Source organism: Myotis daubentonii, chromosome 4, assembly GCF_963259705.1.
Source record: "Myotis daubentonii chromosome 4, mMyoDau2.1, whole genome shotgun sequence".
NCBI classification, from domain to species: domain Eukaryota; kingdom Metazoa; phylum Chordata; class Mammalia; order Chiroptera; family Vespertilionidae; genus Myotis; species Myotis daubentonii.
This window is the reverse complement of record NC_081843.1, coordinates 78,661,884-78,678,857: the sequence shown is the minus strand read 5'-3', so window position 1 is coordinate 78,678,857 and position 16,974 is coordinate 78,661,884. Positions and strand designations below refer to the sequence as shown.

The following is a 16,974-nucleotide window of genomic DNA, read 5'->3' as shown; positions in this document are numbered from 1 at the left end:
CGGCAGTGCTTGCTTCACAGAGATGCATCATTATACTCAATGGCTGTTTATTGAATGTCTGCCAGGATGCTGGCATTGTAATTATCTGTTTCTAAGGCTCTGCATCACCTTGCTTTGATTTTTTTGCTTTTTCTCCCTGTAAAGACTTTGTTCTTGCTGGGGATTTCATATTTCTTTTATTTTCCATTGGTTTTCCAGGAGTGAGAAGAGGCAGTTCACTTGATGCTCTATGTATACAGTCTTGCAAAGCCACCGCTCAGGGTTTTAAACACTTTTCTGACTTGGATAACCTGCCACTCCAAGTGAAACGATTCTCTTTGCTAGACTTGCTGCAGGTTGGAAGGGAAAGTGTCCTTCAACAATGTCAAATTGCACGTCCAGAATGATTAATAGATATTACCCCATCCACCCCCTCATCCTACACAGCTTGGAGACCAGTTTCATTATTACTACTTTCTGGAAGAAACAAAATTATTTGCCAGCATCTTAATATGATGAATTGCTAAAATGAAAGAAGTATCCTTGTAATCCTTTTAGATGTCTCTTAATTTATCTCTCCGTTCTCCTTCCAAGCCCATTTGTTTAAGATCTGCCCTGTGAAAAGACTCACGATGCATATTTTGAACATTGGTTTGAAATGATTCTTCAGGTGTGATGGCAGGAGCTTCCGCAGCCCCCCTCCTATTGCCTCTGTGATCTCAGGCATGTCCTTCCAAACACCACCCCCTCTTCCCCTCCCTGCCCAAGTGCATTCTGAATAGCAAGGATTTCTGGCTGGACTTTTTGTTTGGGTCAAGTTCAGAGAGAGTTCTTGCGTTTTTTTCATCCTCTAATAAAGATGGGGGGGGGGGTGGAGGTCAGGGGAAGCACATCTTGCAGATGAAGGGCAAGTGGAGATCTTTGATTCAAAGGCTGGGGCTCCATCACTTTCTCTTACGTAGAAATTGTATTCATCCCACACTTCCTGCTGCAAATCACTCTGGTAAGACGTGACAATGCAGCAGATACACAAGGACTTTTCCCACATCACACTACAAACACAGACCCCCCTCTCTGGGGAGCCTAAGAGAAACTTCTGGGCTCCCACTTCCCCTCCATTTGTTTGAAGGCTCAAGAGAACACAGTTCCATTTTCAACAAAAATTAAAAAGGAAAATCATGAAAAGAGCCAACCTCCTTTTTTTCTGTCTCTTAATATATTGTTGCATCCAGGGAAGAGGAAACGGTGAGCGCCACTGATACTGGGTCCCCAGGGACCCTATGAGGGTCACTCCCCAGCTATCAAATGAGCATGTCTTCCTCCACTTGTAGAGCAAGTTTGTAATGGGACTGGAAGTTACTCTTGGCTCAGCTCTGCTGTGCAAATAAATGAAATGCCACAATGCTTCAGGGAACCGGCTGTGTTCACACCTGGGTTTTCACAGAGAGGACAGTTTTTAGCTCTAAGGCTTTGGAGCTTTGGAGAAAGGAGATTTGAAAAATCATTAGCCATGTTCCTGCCAGCCTCCCTAGGCCTGCTAGGAACTGTGTGTTCCTTAAGGGCAGGAACAAACTCTTTCCACCCATCTTGTTTTTTTATTTCTTTTTTAGATGCTGTCTGTAGTGCCATCGGCCAATTCACTTTAGGACTTAAAACATGACAACATCTCATTTATTCTGCCTCGTTACAAAATAATGTGAGCACTGGATAAAATTTTCCAGATCACTGGACTGCCGCCCTCTGAGCACTGAACAATTTCAAGTGAAAATGTATTTAGTTAATAAGTATGGTAGAGATGAACCGTCCTTTGACCATGCAAGTTCATTATCATGAACATGTATTAGTTCACTGGCTGGACCAGAGATGCCCTTGGCCCTTAGGGATGACAAGGGCTCTGCAGCCTCACCTTACGGTCTTGGAGTCCTAGCCTCTTTCCATCGGTTTTCTGGTCTCTAAATCTGTGCCCCTTTGTCTTCACTTCTGCCATTTATTCCCAGGACTTGTGTCCTCTTCAGTCTGTACTGTTTCCTTCTTTACCAGTTGTATCCCAGGACAAAACTGAGGGACACCAGATGGACTGAATTATGCTTATATTCCGTCCTTGGTAAATATGCTCTCCTGACAACCGAGTGAAGACTGTGAGTTTTATGGCAGCTATAAAAATCTAATTCATCCTTTCTGTCATATGAGGAGATGAACCTTATATTATCATTTTCTTTTTGTAGAAAAATATCCATTTATCTTATTAAAATTTGCCTTTGGTAGAACAAGTCAATTGGACCTCCCAAACAGATTTTAAACTGTCCACTTCTAACTTCTATGCTACCGCCTTCCTCCAGGCCTATATTATCTCTCATAGACTCAGAGATAATGGTCCCCCAGCATCATCCTTCCAATCCACCCTCCACACTACAGGCAGAACGAGCTTTAGAAAATGTCAATCTATTTCACCCTCTTGCTCAGTGACTCTCCATGCCAGCCTCACCTACATCACTCTTTCCCTCCTGCTGTTCAGCTGATCATGAGGAAGGGGTAGGGCTGTTGTTACAGTGGGTCAGGGAGGAATATGTGAGAACCCAGGTCACTCAGTTGGGTTTCTTTTGGTCCTTCTTTCCTCACTTGTGACTGTAGGTGATCAGGAACAACAACCCCATTCTGACAAGGCCATGTGTCTGTTTGGGCTGCTATAACCAAATACCAGAGACTGGATAGCTAACACAGCACCCAGTTATGTCTCAAACAACAAACATTTAGTTCTGGAGGCTGGGAAGTCCAAGATCAAGGTACCAGCAGGTTCTGTGTCCTTCAAGGACCTGCTTCCTGTTTTCAGGTGGCTGCCTTCTTATTGTGTCCTCACGTGGTGGAGGTGGGGGGGGGGGCGGGGGCTTGGTCTCTCTTTTCTTATAAGGACATTGATCCCATTATGAGAGCCTTACCCTCATGATTTCATCTAAACCTAATTACCTCCCAAAGACCCCACCTCTAAATACTGCCATACTAGGGGGGTCAGGGCTTCAACCCCTAATTTTTTTTGGGGGGAGTGGGGGGACACAAACATTGAGTCCATAGCAGCGTGATGATCGAGGCTCAGACCCCTTGGAGATGAGGATCTGGTCATGTCACCTGGAAAGGTGAGAGGTGTCTACACAGGCAAGGAAGGAGACAATGAGTATCCGTCTGTCTCTTACACTGATTGCCGCAGTGCGGGCTGAAGTTTGTCCCACTAACTCTGGTCTTCTAAGTTTTCCCTCAGGAAGAGAGGCCTCCTGGAACCCTGGAGGAGACGCTGTCATGTGTGTACATGACATGGATGGGCGTGGTGCAAGGGGTGGACTGTGCTAGACACAGAGATGAGTCACTAGTCTCTCTTCAAGGAAGGACTTGCAATGACCTGTGAGGACTGCAATCAGCACACAGCCTCCAGCCACCGGCTCCTGGAGAGCTGGCCCCGGCTGGAGTCACACCTGCCTGAGGTCATGCCCTTCTAGTGGGGATGCAAAGGCCTGGACTTCTGCCCAAGGTGGCACAGCTCTGATGGGCAGTCCTTCCCCAGAGCTGCCTGCTGGGGCTTGGTTGGGCCTACCTCACAGTTTGGCTTCTCTCTTTGCTCAGTCTTCTTTCTTCCCCTTCCTTTTAACTAATGCCAATTCCTAATTAGCACTTTGCACTCACATTTGTCTCCGCATCTACTTCAGAAACTTCAACAGGCTACAGCCTAAGTGCTTTGAAGGCAAAGGAGGAACTTACCAGCTGGGTAATTTCAAGCAAGTTGTTTCTGCATCGGTGAAATGGAGATAACTCTTCTCAGAGTTGTGTGAGGCTTGAGATCGAGTGTGTAAATGCTTGGCTCAGTGGCCGGCATGTAACTGTTTGTAGTGTTTAAAAAGGGAACTCCCACCCTAACTGGTTTGGCTCAGTGGATAGAGCGTCAGCCTGCGGACTGAAAGGTCCCAGGTTCGATTCCGGCCAAGGGCACGTACCTTGGTTGTGGGCACATCCCCAGTAGGGGGTGTGCAAGAGGCAGCTGATCGATGTTTCTCTCTCATCGATGTTTCTAACTCTCTATTCCTCTCTCTTCCTCTGTAAAAAAAATCAATAAAATATATATAAAAAATAATAATAATAAAAAGGGAACTCCCATAGAAACTGACAGTTTCCCCTGCCCACACTGCTTGGTGAGTTCTCTGATGAGGAGGGAGAGCTGAGTGTTCTGTTTTCTGGCCACTCTGTTGATGATAATAATACCTAATATTATGTAGAATGAACTGTGAGCCAGGCACATAAGTGTCTCACATATATTAACTCAACCCACACAACAGCCTGATGAGGAAGGTGCTGTTTTTTTAGTCCCGTTTTACAGATGAAGAAACTGAGGCACAGAGCAGTTCACAAATTGGTGTCAGTTCCCAAAGATTGAAAATGGGAGAGCTGGGCTTTGAACCCAGGTACCTGGCACCAGAAGCTGTGCTCTTGCCCACTAAAGTACATTTCCTCTTGGTTGAACTTTATTCTACAAAGAGTCTGATGCAGAATGGGCAACACGGCCTCTAACCTCCCACTTCCCCATGACACCCTTCCAGAACTAGTTTTTTTGAATAGGAAAGATGGAGAGGATAGGAAGATGTCACCTGCCAGCAGATGGGCTGAGGGTCAGTAATCCTTTCTGAAGGAGTGAGGGAGAATCCAGCATCTGTGTCCCTGGGCTGAGGTTCCAGCCCAGAGGAGCCCCCCTGGCAGAGGGTATAGGATAGGCATTGACAATGGCAGCTTCCTTGCAAAATGTGGGTGTTTGCAAATAACTAACTCAGTTTTTTCAACATGTCTTTATTTGCTTAAATTAACAAAATATAGGCTACATGCTCTTTTCAGGTAAACTGCTTTTTTACTGAAGCAGAAAGCAATATTCACAACCTGATGCTACTACATACTTGGAGTTTTCATTTTTAAATAGCAAGCCAGAATTCTGTACAAAATCAACATTTGGCGTAATGTTGTCCAAATATGTGAAGGATTTTAAATGTTAGCTCCGTTACATTTTGTTCCAGCAAAGCAGACAAAGATCACGATTCAAAACACGATGTTAATATTTTATTAGATGCCTCGGGGCTTAATAAATACAGTATGCACATTGGGCTTTCTCATGTAGCTACTCAAATGCAAATATACCAGCTATCCTTGCGGGGTTATGAAAGGTCAGCCTCAGTCTCATGGCCAGTGGGGAGTCAAATTTTTTTAAAAAGAAAGAATAAAAGATTTAAAAGGCAATAAGAGGAGGTAGTGATAGGCCTGAATGGAAAGGATAAAGAGAAATATGCCACTTGGCTGGTCAGTTGTTTGGTTCAGAGTGACAGTGGTCAAAAGCCTGGAAAGCATCTGGCAGTGACCTATTTTCAGAGTGCCACAATGTGACGAATGTCGTGCTGTCCTGGCCCTGGAGTGCTGGTCACCCTGGGTGATTTCATCCCTGAGGTTCTCTGAGGATGGACTCTGAGGCTCTCCTCCGGGTTTTCATTCTGATTAATTAGCTCCGTTAGGCAGGGTTGGCTAACTCTCTCCTGAGCTCTGCACTAGGCATTGGTGTCCCTGGAATTTATTACCCAAACTGGGGCAATGTTCAGAGTTTAGGCCACACTACTGGTAATTACCCTGGAACAACAGGTATAAACCAGGGTTGTCTGAGGCAAACCAGGTGCTGGTCACTCAAAAACATACAAAACCAACATTTTAACCTTGGTTCTCAGAAGGCCATTGTATACTAACCATGGGGTTAGATCTAATTAAATATCTATACTCAGAGTCAAGAACTATACACAGGCTTTAGAATACGCTCCACTACAACTTTATATTACTTTCCTTAGACCTCTTTCTCCCTTCAAATGAAATTTTACTGAGAAGTCTAACGTATACAACAGATGAAATCTGAGCCACTCTGAGTGACATGGGCCTGAGGGCTGAGAGCCTCTTCTCCCTAGCAGCCCTGGAGGGGCTCCTCAATAGACCATGTGAAAACCACTCTCCTGGACCTAACTCTCTCCATCTCAACATTCCCTTGTTCCTCAAACATTCCCACATGACCCATTTTGGTCAGAGAGGACTAGAGCTTGCTATTCTAGATTCCCTGGTTCCTTTTCCAGCTAGCCAGACCCAGAACAAACTGGAAGTCTGCAGCCCTCATAGTAGCTCCTCCACACACAACTGCTGAAAGAGTAAGTATGGACCGGGACCCTAAGAGCCGGGGACCTCACAGACCTCATGGTCCGCCTCCTGGGTGAGTTCATCAGGGCATCAATGAGCCATATTAATAATGAGTGGAAAGCAAGTTGCCCCTGAGGACTTGGGACAGATTCTTGGGACAGAGTTGTGTTTGTCACTGCAGAAACCACATCATCCGTCAGCATCCCTTTGCAGGTGCTCTGACCTAAGGACATGGGTGGCAGCAGGAAACCTAAGCAGCTTTGACTCTGGGTGGTGGTGGGGCTGAAGGGAGGAGCTTTAGGCACAGTGGCAGGAGAAATGCATCAGGAATTGACAAAGCACCCGGGTAAGTGATGAGAACGGGATGAGGCTGATGGGGAAGCACCGTGGCCAAGAGGAAAAGCTAGCACCCAGCAGTCAGAGATGGGCCAGGTCTTCTAAGGAAATGTATCGGGAACTTTGAGAGGAGAGGAAGCAAAATAATAAACAGTACCTAGCTCTACAAATAAGAGTTGAAACTACCAACCTAGAGGCAGTTTTTACATAAACACAGACACAGTACCAGCGGGTTCCTGCGTATGGTCAGTTACACGTAAGTGACATCCTGTCTGCACTGCGTTACTCGGTGACCATGCCTAAGGGAAACCTACCTACGGGCTCAGCCACCCATTCTAATCACCTGCAGTCACGGAATCACAATTCAAGCATCTAGGAAGATGTGATTAGTCACTATAAGCTGGCTATGTACTTTAAAACATATTAAGTTACCATAAACATCTCAGGCATCATCTTGAAATATAGACAGTATGTGTTCATACTGTGTGTGTCCCTTACTGAACAGGTGAAAAGCCCAAGTCAGCAGTATGATTTCGAGGTCTCCTGCTCTCTCGCTCTCTCCTAATGAGTCTGAAGCCAGACACAGAAATATTTATGGAGCCCCTGGGAGGGGGTCCTGGGAGTCACTATTTTAGCCCAGTCAGTGTTTCTCAACCCTGGCTGCACGGAAGAATCATGGGGCAATTTAGAAAATAACCGAAGCAGGGGCTCCACTCAGGCCAATTCAATCAGAGTCTCAGAGGCTGAGGACCCACATGAGGTTTTGTTAAAAGGGCTCCCCGAGCTGATTCTAATGTGCAGGCGCATTGAGAACACAGCCCAGCCTCTCCCCTACTGGTGATTAGCTGCTGGTTATTCTAATTCTCCAAACAAGTCAGACCTTGGGTTTCACCGAGAAGCCTTCCCCTACTGCCCCTGCTCTAGCCCCTAGGAGAAGCCGGCTGCTCACAGGGTGACAATCCTCTTGCAGCTGCTTTAGCAAGGGCTCCAGGAAGGAGCTCCAGTCAGGACACAGGCGCAAGCACTGGGCGTCATCTGCAAATCCACTCCTAAGGCCGCACCAATGAAGGGGGCTGGAGCCCAGCAAGGAGGACCCAGGCAGGAACCTAAGCATGGCTGGGCTTTCCTTAGTCAAAATTATTCATTTTCTCTTGAAACTTTGTCTTATTTCTGCAATGACTATATGAGAACTCTCCTTTTCAATAACTCCTGTGTCATTTCTGGTATTTTTGTTTTTTTTGTTCGTTTGTTTTTGAATAAAGGCAACTTTTATATATACAACTACTCATATTTTCATCTATCTGAAAAAATATTGTAACTTTCACACATTCAACTAAACAGTCATTAATTAGGAATCATGTCAAGCACCATAGTTTTGCCACTTGAAAGAAATTTACCTTGTATTGTATAGTAGTCAAAGAAAAGTAGGATTTCTGTAAGCACCTCAGCATCGGCCTACAATCAGATGCCTAGAAGAATGTGCACAGCGTCTCGCATTGGAGAGGCAGAAATAACACCGGAGAGACGTTAAAAATCAAGGGCCGGGAATGACCCGAGAAGCATTTCCCTGGCTGAGGACGCCCCTGCTCACGGAGTCTGAGCCATCTGTGAAGATGCGAGCCAGTCGCCAGTCGCCAGTCGCCAGCGAATGACAGCTCATGCAGAAAGCTATATTTGAACTGCCTGCGTCTCATTTTCCAAGTGTAATTCTAAAACTCTCCACTTAGATACCTAAAAGCACTGCTTGTTTTTCCATTTTCCTCTCCAGTAATTCTTTTAAAGTCTCATCTCTGTGCTTGAAGTACAAGTAATCAGAAAAGGAGGCCCCCCGCCGCGCGCTCTGCAGCGCCCTGAGGCTGGGACACTCCTCTCTGCAGGCCCCATCTCTCTCCTGGCCGCCCTCTGCCCCATGGCTGTCCTTGCTCTTCTCCTGGCGTCCTTCCTTCTGCACGGCCTCCTCCTCCTCCTCCTCCTCCTCCTCCTCCTCCTCCTCCTCCTCCTCCTCCTTCTCTTCTTCCTCGAAGGCTTCCTGGGGCGCCCGGGGGGCCGGCTCGGGCTTGGTGGAGAGATCCTGGGGCACGCAGCGCTGCCTGCTCCGCGGGGCCGGGCCTGGGCTGTCCCGCTCCACCTCGCAGCAGTGGTCCTCATCCTCCTCTTCGTGGCAGGAGCTGCCCCTGGCGCTCTCCCCGTCAGACTGGAAGGCCCGGCGCTTCTGGGACAGGTCGAAGGGCTCCTCCTGCTCCAGACTCCTCAGGACCCCCGCCTGCGCCAGGGCGAGTCTCCCCCTTCTAAAACCTGTGAGAGCAGAGGCAGCCTTCAGGCCCTGGAAAAGCCTTTGAAAAGGGGTGGCTGGTGGTACCCAGGGCCGTTCAGTGTAGCTTGATTTTACAGTTTAAGAATAGATAAACTCCCAGAAAGAATCTACATGGGGGTGACCCCTCTAAGGTGAATTTGGCAACATGCGCCAAAATCTAAAAACAAGCCTTGCTCACACTTAGCAATTACTGAGAATTTAAACTATGCAAATTTGCAGGTGAACAAGTCTGTGTGTGAGTGTGCTCATCACCACATTTTAAATAATGAAACTGTGACGACAATGTATCTATTTAATGGTGGAGGTTTGTTTAAATAAATAATAGTGCATCCACACAATGAACTGTGTGTGAGAGATGTAGAGACCTAGTAACATAAAGAGGTATTCTCTATATCTTTTAAGTATAAAACATATATACTTATTATGTATATTTATAGTGTAGACCCAGTTCACTCATTCCTTCTTCCTGTCTCTGTCTCTTAAAAAAAGGATGTCAACAATCTAAAAAATGAGGTGATTTTTGACATTTTTTCTTTTTATTTCTAATTTTTTTTATTATTTTCAGCAAGCATTTCTTTCATCAACCAAAGGACTTGTATGCATGCATATAAGCATAACCAATGGACATAAGACACTGGGGGGTAGGGGAGGCCAGGGGATTGTCAAGGGCGGGGGGAAAAAAAGGACACATATGTAATCCCCTTTGTAATACTTTAAGCAAGAAAAAAGAAAAAAAGATAAAACAATAATAAAGATATTTCCACCCTGGGGGAAAAAAAAAGATATCCCATAAAGAGGTCCCCTGGGGACCCCAGAGGCCCTGTGTCCAACTACAAGTGTCCCTGCTATCAGGTACAGTGATGTGAGTGGGCCTCACTGTTAGTTTAGTTTGAGGACTCACACACTTTCCAGGAGCCAACAGGCCCGTGGCAGGGCTCCACCTGATTTGATCTTGGCCGTAGTAAGGTCCCCAGGAGCAGGTGGGGGCGGCTGGAGAGGCGAACTGGGAGGGATGGGCCTGGGCTGCAGCCAGAGCCTGCGGCACTGCAGGAGGACCAGGCTTCTCGGTGGGGAGACACAAAGGAAGCTGATGTCCAGCGCTGCCAGCCTCAAGATGCCGTCAGGCAAGGAAGCTGTCTATAGCTTTAATCTTGTCGGGGGCACAGGGAGGGTCTTTTTGATCTGGGCCTTGGATTTTGAGCCATTTCAAAAACTGGAATGAAAAATTACTGACCCCTTTTGTAGATGAAAACATTAAAATAGTTGCAAGTCTGTTAAAAGTTTTCAAAGCAGCTCTGTGATATATAGTGATGTTCTTTATTTTTCCAGAATGATAGAGTTGTCAGGTGCCTGCTAGGCTTCTGAGTGTCCAAAGGGACAAGCTGTGGTGAGCAGGTTAGGCGTTCAGGTGCAGGCCTGTCTCATCATGGCCTTCTATGTCTCCAGCCCTGGCGAATGAGCACACTTCACCTGTTCTGGAAAAATCCAGGCCTAACTTGGGAAGCCTCTCAGGCAACCAGAGACGTGAAGAATAATTCAGGTGAAAAACATGGTTAGGGTGGAGAAATTGCTTTGGATTTTTAACCAGAATTTTTCAGGGCTTTTGCACCAACTCTAGGCCTTGCTTTATGACCACAGTTCCCTGTCGCCCAGGAGTCAGGGCGACATTGTAAAAATCTGAAAATCACAATCATTCTGTTGTGTGCTCCTTGTTTATGAATATGTGTGTCTAGCTGACCATCTCTTTTGGAAAAGGGTGGGAGGATGAGCAAACACAAATGAGTCACCTGTGTTTTCACCTGGTGTGGTGAGCACTGGCTTGACTCAGAAATTCTTGAATTGGAACCCCAGATCTGCCTTCAGACTTGCTGTTTGACCTTGAGCAGTTCATATCACACCTCCCGGCCATGGCCTCCTCTTGTATAACATGAGAACAACGCAGTCTACTTTGTGGAATTGTGGGAATGAGCTCTGTGCTTTGATCATACTAGTCACCAGAAAAGAGTGGCCAGCTAATACCATGTAAGTTACCTCTATGTATGTCTTCTCTCCCTACACGAAGATCCCCCAGAGGACAAAGCTGGTCTCCGTCCCTCACTGCTGCCACGGCTCAGAGTACATGCCTAGGATGGACTGCACTTACTGCCTATTGAAAGATTGCCTGGTTAGGTGACCAAGGAGCAACCTGCCAAGTTCAGCAGATCTGGAACATGAACTCTGGGGGCCCGGGGACTGACAAACAAGGCGAGAACTTTCCATCCATTCAGTCCAGGCTCAGGGAGGGAGACATAGCTCCCACTGAGCAGGAGAACTGCCCTTGAGCCTGTCTGGTCCTGAACAGGTAAGAGGAGGCTCCTGCCTGCTACAGACAGACCTCTGCTGACAACAGAGCTTGCAGACCTGTTTTCCCAAAAGGGGAGAAAAACCGCATGCCCTTTAACAGCCGTGCGGCGAAGTGTACACAAGACAGGCTTTAGAGTCAGAAAGGTCGGTGTTCAAATCCTGGCTCTGCCAGTTTTCAGTTGACCAACTTCTGGCAAATTAATGTTGGGAAGCCTCAGTTCCCCCATCTGTAAAATGGGGATAACAGAAGTCCCTCCAGCCTGAAGCTGGCATCATTACAATGTTCCAGTTGTCTTTCTAGACTTCATTTGTACTTGCTGCCTTCAGATCTTAGCATTTTATTTGTTATCATAACATTGTCAGCTTGCTCCTGCTACCCTGCTGTAGTCTTGAAAGTTACACTCCCTTTTTTCGACCATAAGAATAAAGCGAAGCCCCCTGTAAACAAGGTCACTGCCCATTTGTTACCCACTGGCCTCACAGGCATGGGGGCTTCATGGAAGATTAATACCTTGAGAATGGAGGCCCCGCTCCATGACACCGTGCTTGACTTTCATGTGGCGCGTCAGGTTCCCCTTCAGGGTGAATTTGCTGGGGCAGTAGAGGCACTTGAAGGGTTTGCTGTCAGAGTGCAGGTGCATGTGGCCCATCAGGTTGTGCATCCGGTTGAACTCCTTCCCGCACAGCTGTCGGAGACAGTGACAAGGAGAACACAGGTTACTTGCAGGCAGGGGACCCCGCCCCCGTGAACCCACAGCCAGGCCCCTGTGAGGCCCTTTGCTTGAATCTGGGCATTTCAAGTGGCTTGCAAAGAAAATGTCCCCGTGGAAGTCAAGGAGGGGGTGGATTGTGCCCAGGCGCAGAGGCGCAGCAGGTAGGGGTGGTCTCTTGAGATTTTGTTCCTGTGGTAAAGGATTTAAAACTCAAGGTAAAAATCTCAAAACTATTAAAGCTTCTTTTGCACCTTTTGAAAAGGAGAAAAGCTGATCTGAAAAGCAATTGCTCAAAGTGTGCTTCACTTGAATAATAACGATACAGTTACTTGCTTAATATTTATGGAGCATTTGCAATATGGAAGGCACTAGACCCAGTCTGCCATGGAATGTCACACTTAATTTTCACATCAGTCCTATGAGGTGCGTACTGTTGTCACCCCCATTTTACAGATGGACAAACTGAGGGATTAAGATTGGCCAAGGCACACAGCTAGTGGGTGCTGGAGTTGGGATAATGAATTCAGGCCATTGGACACCAGAGGCCACGTGGTCAGCCACCACACCATACTTTTCTAATTTTTAAATGTGCTAATTATTGGAATGAATTTCAAAGTCAAAAGGAAGATGGAGACATGTAAAGGAAGGAGTGTCTTTTCTCTGGGTAGAGGTTTGAAGTACTGAAAATATTATCTCAGGTATACAAGAAGTAAACAAGTTTTATTCATTTTTTTCTTTGTCATTTCTCTTTATTTCCATTAAAGTGCAAATGCATGGTGGACCACAACAGTGGTTCTCCAACTTCTTTCAGAAGAGACACTGTCTCTTCCAAGGCACTGTTTGCAGGTGGGGAGAGTATGCTTTGCTCGCTCTTGTTGTCCCCAAGCCTGAGCAAGGCAGGGTTTGGAGACTCCAGCCCTTCCTTGGCTGTGCTTGGACACAGTGTCAAGGGAGGAACATTCCCCGTCCCACCCCAACCTCAGAAGCCAGTACGGAGTGAGAGATACCACGGAGAGAGGACTGGGAGTACAGCGTCCTCTAAAGCTGACGTCAGTTTTCCTCTCTTCCTGAGGGGGATTCTCAGGGCCATTGTCGGGGATTCTGGATTGACTTCTTGTCAAGGAAGGCAACGTTTTCCTCATGTGGCTATGGAGGTGAGAGTTGAGCTAGCCTTGGCAGAACGGGCAGACCTAACAAATGGTGACCTTGAGAGATTAGCTCAAAAGAATGCTGGATGGTAGGAGGAAGCCAGCCTGGGCTTATAAATTCGTCACAGATAATCCACACATGGATAATGAATGGTTGGTTCTGTATTTTTAAATGATTCATATTTGGGAGTTTTAAGTACTTTTTCCCTTTTTACTTCCTTACTAGCAAAGATGAATTCCCACACTCAGTACTCAGAGTATGTGCACACCACATTCATTTGGAAATGGTGACCCAAGAAGGGAAAGATTGAGAGAGTTGGTCTAATTTCAACATCTTCAGGAGCCCTACATGTGGGATGGATATTTGCTTACTTTTATTTTCAATAGAGACAATGTATTAAGATATTATCAACCTAAGTTTTACACATGTGTGCAAGTTCTGGAAACCTTTTGTGATCTTTTTATTAGCTTAGTTTATGCAGTTCTCCGTTCTGGCTACAGAAAAACAAAAGCTTTGACTCTAAAGATTCTGCATTAGATATTCAAGTCATGGTCATTTTAGAAAAAGTATATTTCATTTGGTTCCTAATTATTTGGCATGATGCTGCAGCAGAAGACTCATAAACAGCAAAATTAGCTCTACCTCCTCCCCGCTCCCCGCTGCCCAACAAGAAGACATGCAGGGAGAGAGGAGCTGGAGGCTGGAGGATCAGTTGGGCTACTGTGCTAGTCCAAGCCTAAATGGGTCTCATTGTCCTGCAGGCCAACCGAGAAAACTGAAAGGACAAGATGGGTGCCTTCTGCACTTGGATCCCATGAAGGGCAAAATTCCACTGTTAGTTATTATCTATGGTTGCCGAGATATTAGAAGCTGGACTTCTGAAAGGGTCTTATAGAAGAGATGGGATTTTAGCCTAACCTTGAAGAATGTGTAGAGTACCCTTTTGGGAGGTTTGTTTTGCCACAAGAATAGTCTTTTCATTAAACATTTTTAGATATCGCCCTCAATCTTAGGCACAGGCAAGGTCAGTGTCACTGCTGTGATAATGATCAATCACTGTTGCTGACACAACTGCTATAACGTTGGGGTCAGAGAAGACCCTGCACTTCACCTGCCCCAAGGTCCCACCTCCCTTCCCCTCACCCTTCTCCCCACACACACAGAGGTGTGCATACATCACAATGGCTACCACGGGGCATTTCCTAGAATCTTCCTCGGCCTTAGACAAGCAACATTTTATGATCCTTTATCAAAGCCCAGTGTGTGTTTTTCTATTCTAATGTTTCTTTTCTGACTCAATTCATTCACGACTAAACTTCCTGGGACATTTCAATGCTACGTGGGGACATTGGGACATTGATATTGTCCCCTGAAGTCAAAGCCGATGGCCTCAGGGAAGGTCCACTGTGGGACATGACCGGGAAGCTATATTTTCTGATGTGTGATTGGTAAAGGAGACTGCTTGCTGTGCTATTGGTAAAAATTAATTTTTATTTACCAGAGTTATCCTTCATGGTTTACGTAGCTTCCTGGGCCACCAATGGAGAGTTCTCCCAGGCTGAGTGGAGGTATGTGAACTCTGAAAGATGCCGAAAGCACCTTCAGAAGTGCTAGGGCTACCTTCCTTGTCTTTGTGGCTAACCTCAGTATCCAGCAAAGGGGGAGCAGAGAAAGAAGACTGGGTCCATTAAAGATGGTGCTGTGGTTTGAGATATGAGCTCCAAGCATAGTCCCTGTAGCAGAGGAAGGAAGTTAGACTAGAAGGAAGAAGTCAGGGTGAGAGGGAGCACCATAACCCTAGTTTCTTCTTCTGAGAAAAGTAGCCATCCATGTCAATGCCCCCTTTCATCACAACAGGTGAGGCTACGAGTTTGCTCAAGGCAATACTTGCTGCATCATCTCCCGCCCAGGTCTGCGAAGATTCAGATACGGGCAGGTATTGGAGGGGGACGCTGCTGGAGTGGAGAGGACAGCGTTCCTCTTGCAGGTGGTCATCTCAACCGCCCACCCCTCTTAAACTCCCAGTTCTCTAATGAGGGATATTAGTGAGCCTGATATGAAGTCTCAGCTTTCCCATCGATGCCCACATTTATACCTACTTGTCAAGAAGTAGGTGGACCTCAACATTTAATAGAAAATTGGAACAAATGTTTTGAACTGTCCTTTAATAGTGGGTTGCATGGGTCATTAGGCTTTGAGACGGCAGAGCAGAGAGGTGATGGTGAGACCTCAGAGGGATAGAGAATAAGCTCTCCATTTTCTCTTCCCTAAAATGTCGATGATAGTAATAGTTTTTTATAAAGATCAAATGAGACAATTCATGTAAAGGGTTTGGCAAATAGAGCTCAATAACTATGAGTTTTTATTACTATCATTATTGTGTCCTATGCTCTTACATTCCAGAAATAGGAAGATCTTTGAAGATGGGGGTGCTGTCTTTTTAAAGCAAATTATTTGCAGGGAATACTGAAGGAAGTGAGGGATCCTTTGTGTAAATACCTGCCAGGTTACCTGAAGCATAACAGAGATAGAGGCAGTTGTGCCTGACCCAGCACTGGGAAATGTGGATGGAAAGAGAAGATTCCTCTTAGACTGAAGGTTTTGGGGGAACCCAGTATCTGGCTTCCTGATCCTCAGCCCGCTAAACAGCTGACAGGAGCCCTGTTCCTCATCTTCATAGGAGTTCTGAATTCCAGCTCCCGGGTGCCTCTTCCCTCCCTGACCCAGGGCCTGGAGATGCCTCAGGCAACTTCCCATGAGTCCCAGCGATGATGCTGACAGCCAGAGCTACGGAGAAGCCCAGGCGGCTGTGTGCAGCGGGGCAGGGGCTGGGCGGGGGCCAGAGGCCCACGAAGCCAAGAAGAGCCACACTGCTTTGTGCCAACCAGCCTGTGTGAGCCTGAGGACTGGGATGCGCCAGGAAGCCTGTGTTTTCCTATTCTGGGAGAAAAGGTCAAAGAGCTGCAGCCTGCAGCCCAGGAGAATGGCCTCCGCTAAGCTGCCCTTCCCTTACATTCTTTTCTCTCTCTCTCTCTTTTAATAAGAAGGGTGTTCCTTTCCTCAAAGGGAGAGAGAGGGAGGGAGGGAGAGAGAGACTGTAAACTGTCCAAAAGGGCCGTGAGAAAACAGGAAGCTTTGAAAAGTACAAGAGAAAGCAAGATGAAATCTATTTGCAGGCTGGCCCCTGGGGACATGTGAGGCATTGTTAAGCAGGCAGTTCATACAGCTATATCCTTCCTTCTGCCGAGGAGGGCTTTGCTGCCAAAAGGCTGCTATCTGGTCACTGCCTTAACCCCCTCAATGCCAGCCTGAGAGCCTTGGTTCCAAGTACTGAGCCCCTAAAAGTCCCCACATGGTTTCTCCCCCATGAGGCATCCAAGAGCCGGAAGGGAAGATGGGGCCTGTTTGGCAGAGGCGGTGGGGACCCTTTTCAAGGAGACTTCATCCTCTTCTAGCGGCTCTGCCCTTGGCCTTCAGGCATCTGCATCAGACCAGGCTGCAGATGACCTGGTGATTCATAACTTAGGCAGCTCCCGGCTTCACCCATCTCAAAGGAGAATGTGTCCCGGAAATTCTGGATGGCTGCTTTTCCTGGACAGGTTTCCCAAAGACGGCAGCTGGTTCTTTGCTTTTATGGAGTGTGGCCGCTATAAGGATAGCATCCAAGTCGACCCCCGCGTGCTTACGCAGAATCTGGGAAGCATCTTTCTGAAACAAGCTTAAGTGCACAGGCGCAGGTCTCTGGACCAGCTCCAGCTGGCTCCAAGAGCTAGGAGTCCAGGAGCCGAGCCAATAGCAAAAGAGCCCAGAAGGGCAGTAATTTCTTTTTATAAGGAAAGAAAAAGAAACAGAATGGAAACCTTTCTTCTCCTCTAATTTTCCATTCTATTGTTACTGCTTAATCCCACCGTGAGCGAACTTTGCTGCTTGCTGAGGACAGCTGTT

At 46.8% G+C, this 16,974-nt stretch overlaps 1 protein-coding gene across 4 annotated transcripts in view; it reads right to left on the bottom strand.

Moving 5' to 3' along the window:
- Positions 1 to 4,795: 4,795 nt before the first annotated feature.
- The window catches only part of ZNF366 (zinc finger protein 366), a 60,860-nt gene continuing 48,681 nt past the window's right edge, over positions 4,796 to 16,974 (bottom strand). For all 4 annotated transcript variants that reach the window (XM_059694361.1, XM_059694358.1, XM_059694359.1 and 1 more), the window contains 2 exons: positions 11,679 to 11,853; positions 4,796 to 8,805 (listed from right to left, as the gene is read on the bottom strand). In XM_059694361.1, the coding sequence (XP_059550344.1) occupies positions 8,234 to 8,805; positions 11,679 to 11,853 (747 nt within the window). In that variant the 3' untranslated portion in view covers positions 4,796 to 8,233. The remainder of the gene's footprint in view (positions 8,806 to 11,678; positions 11,854 to 16,974) is intronic.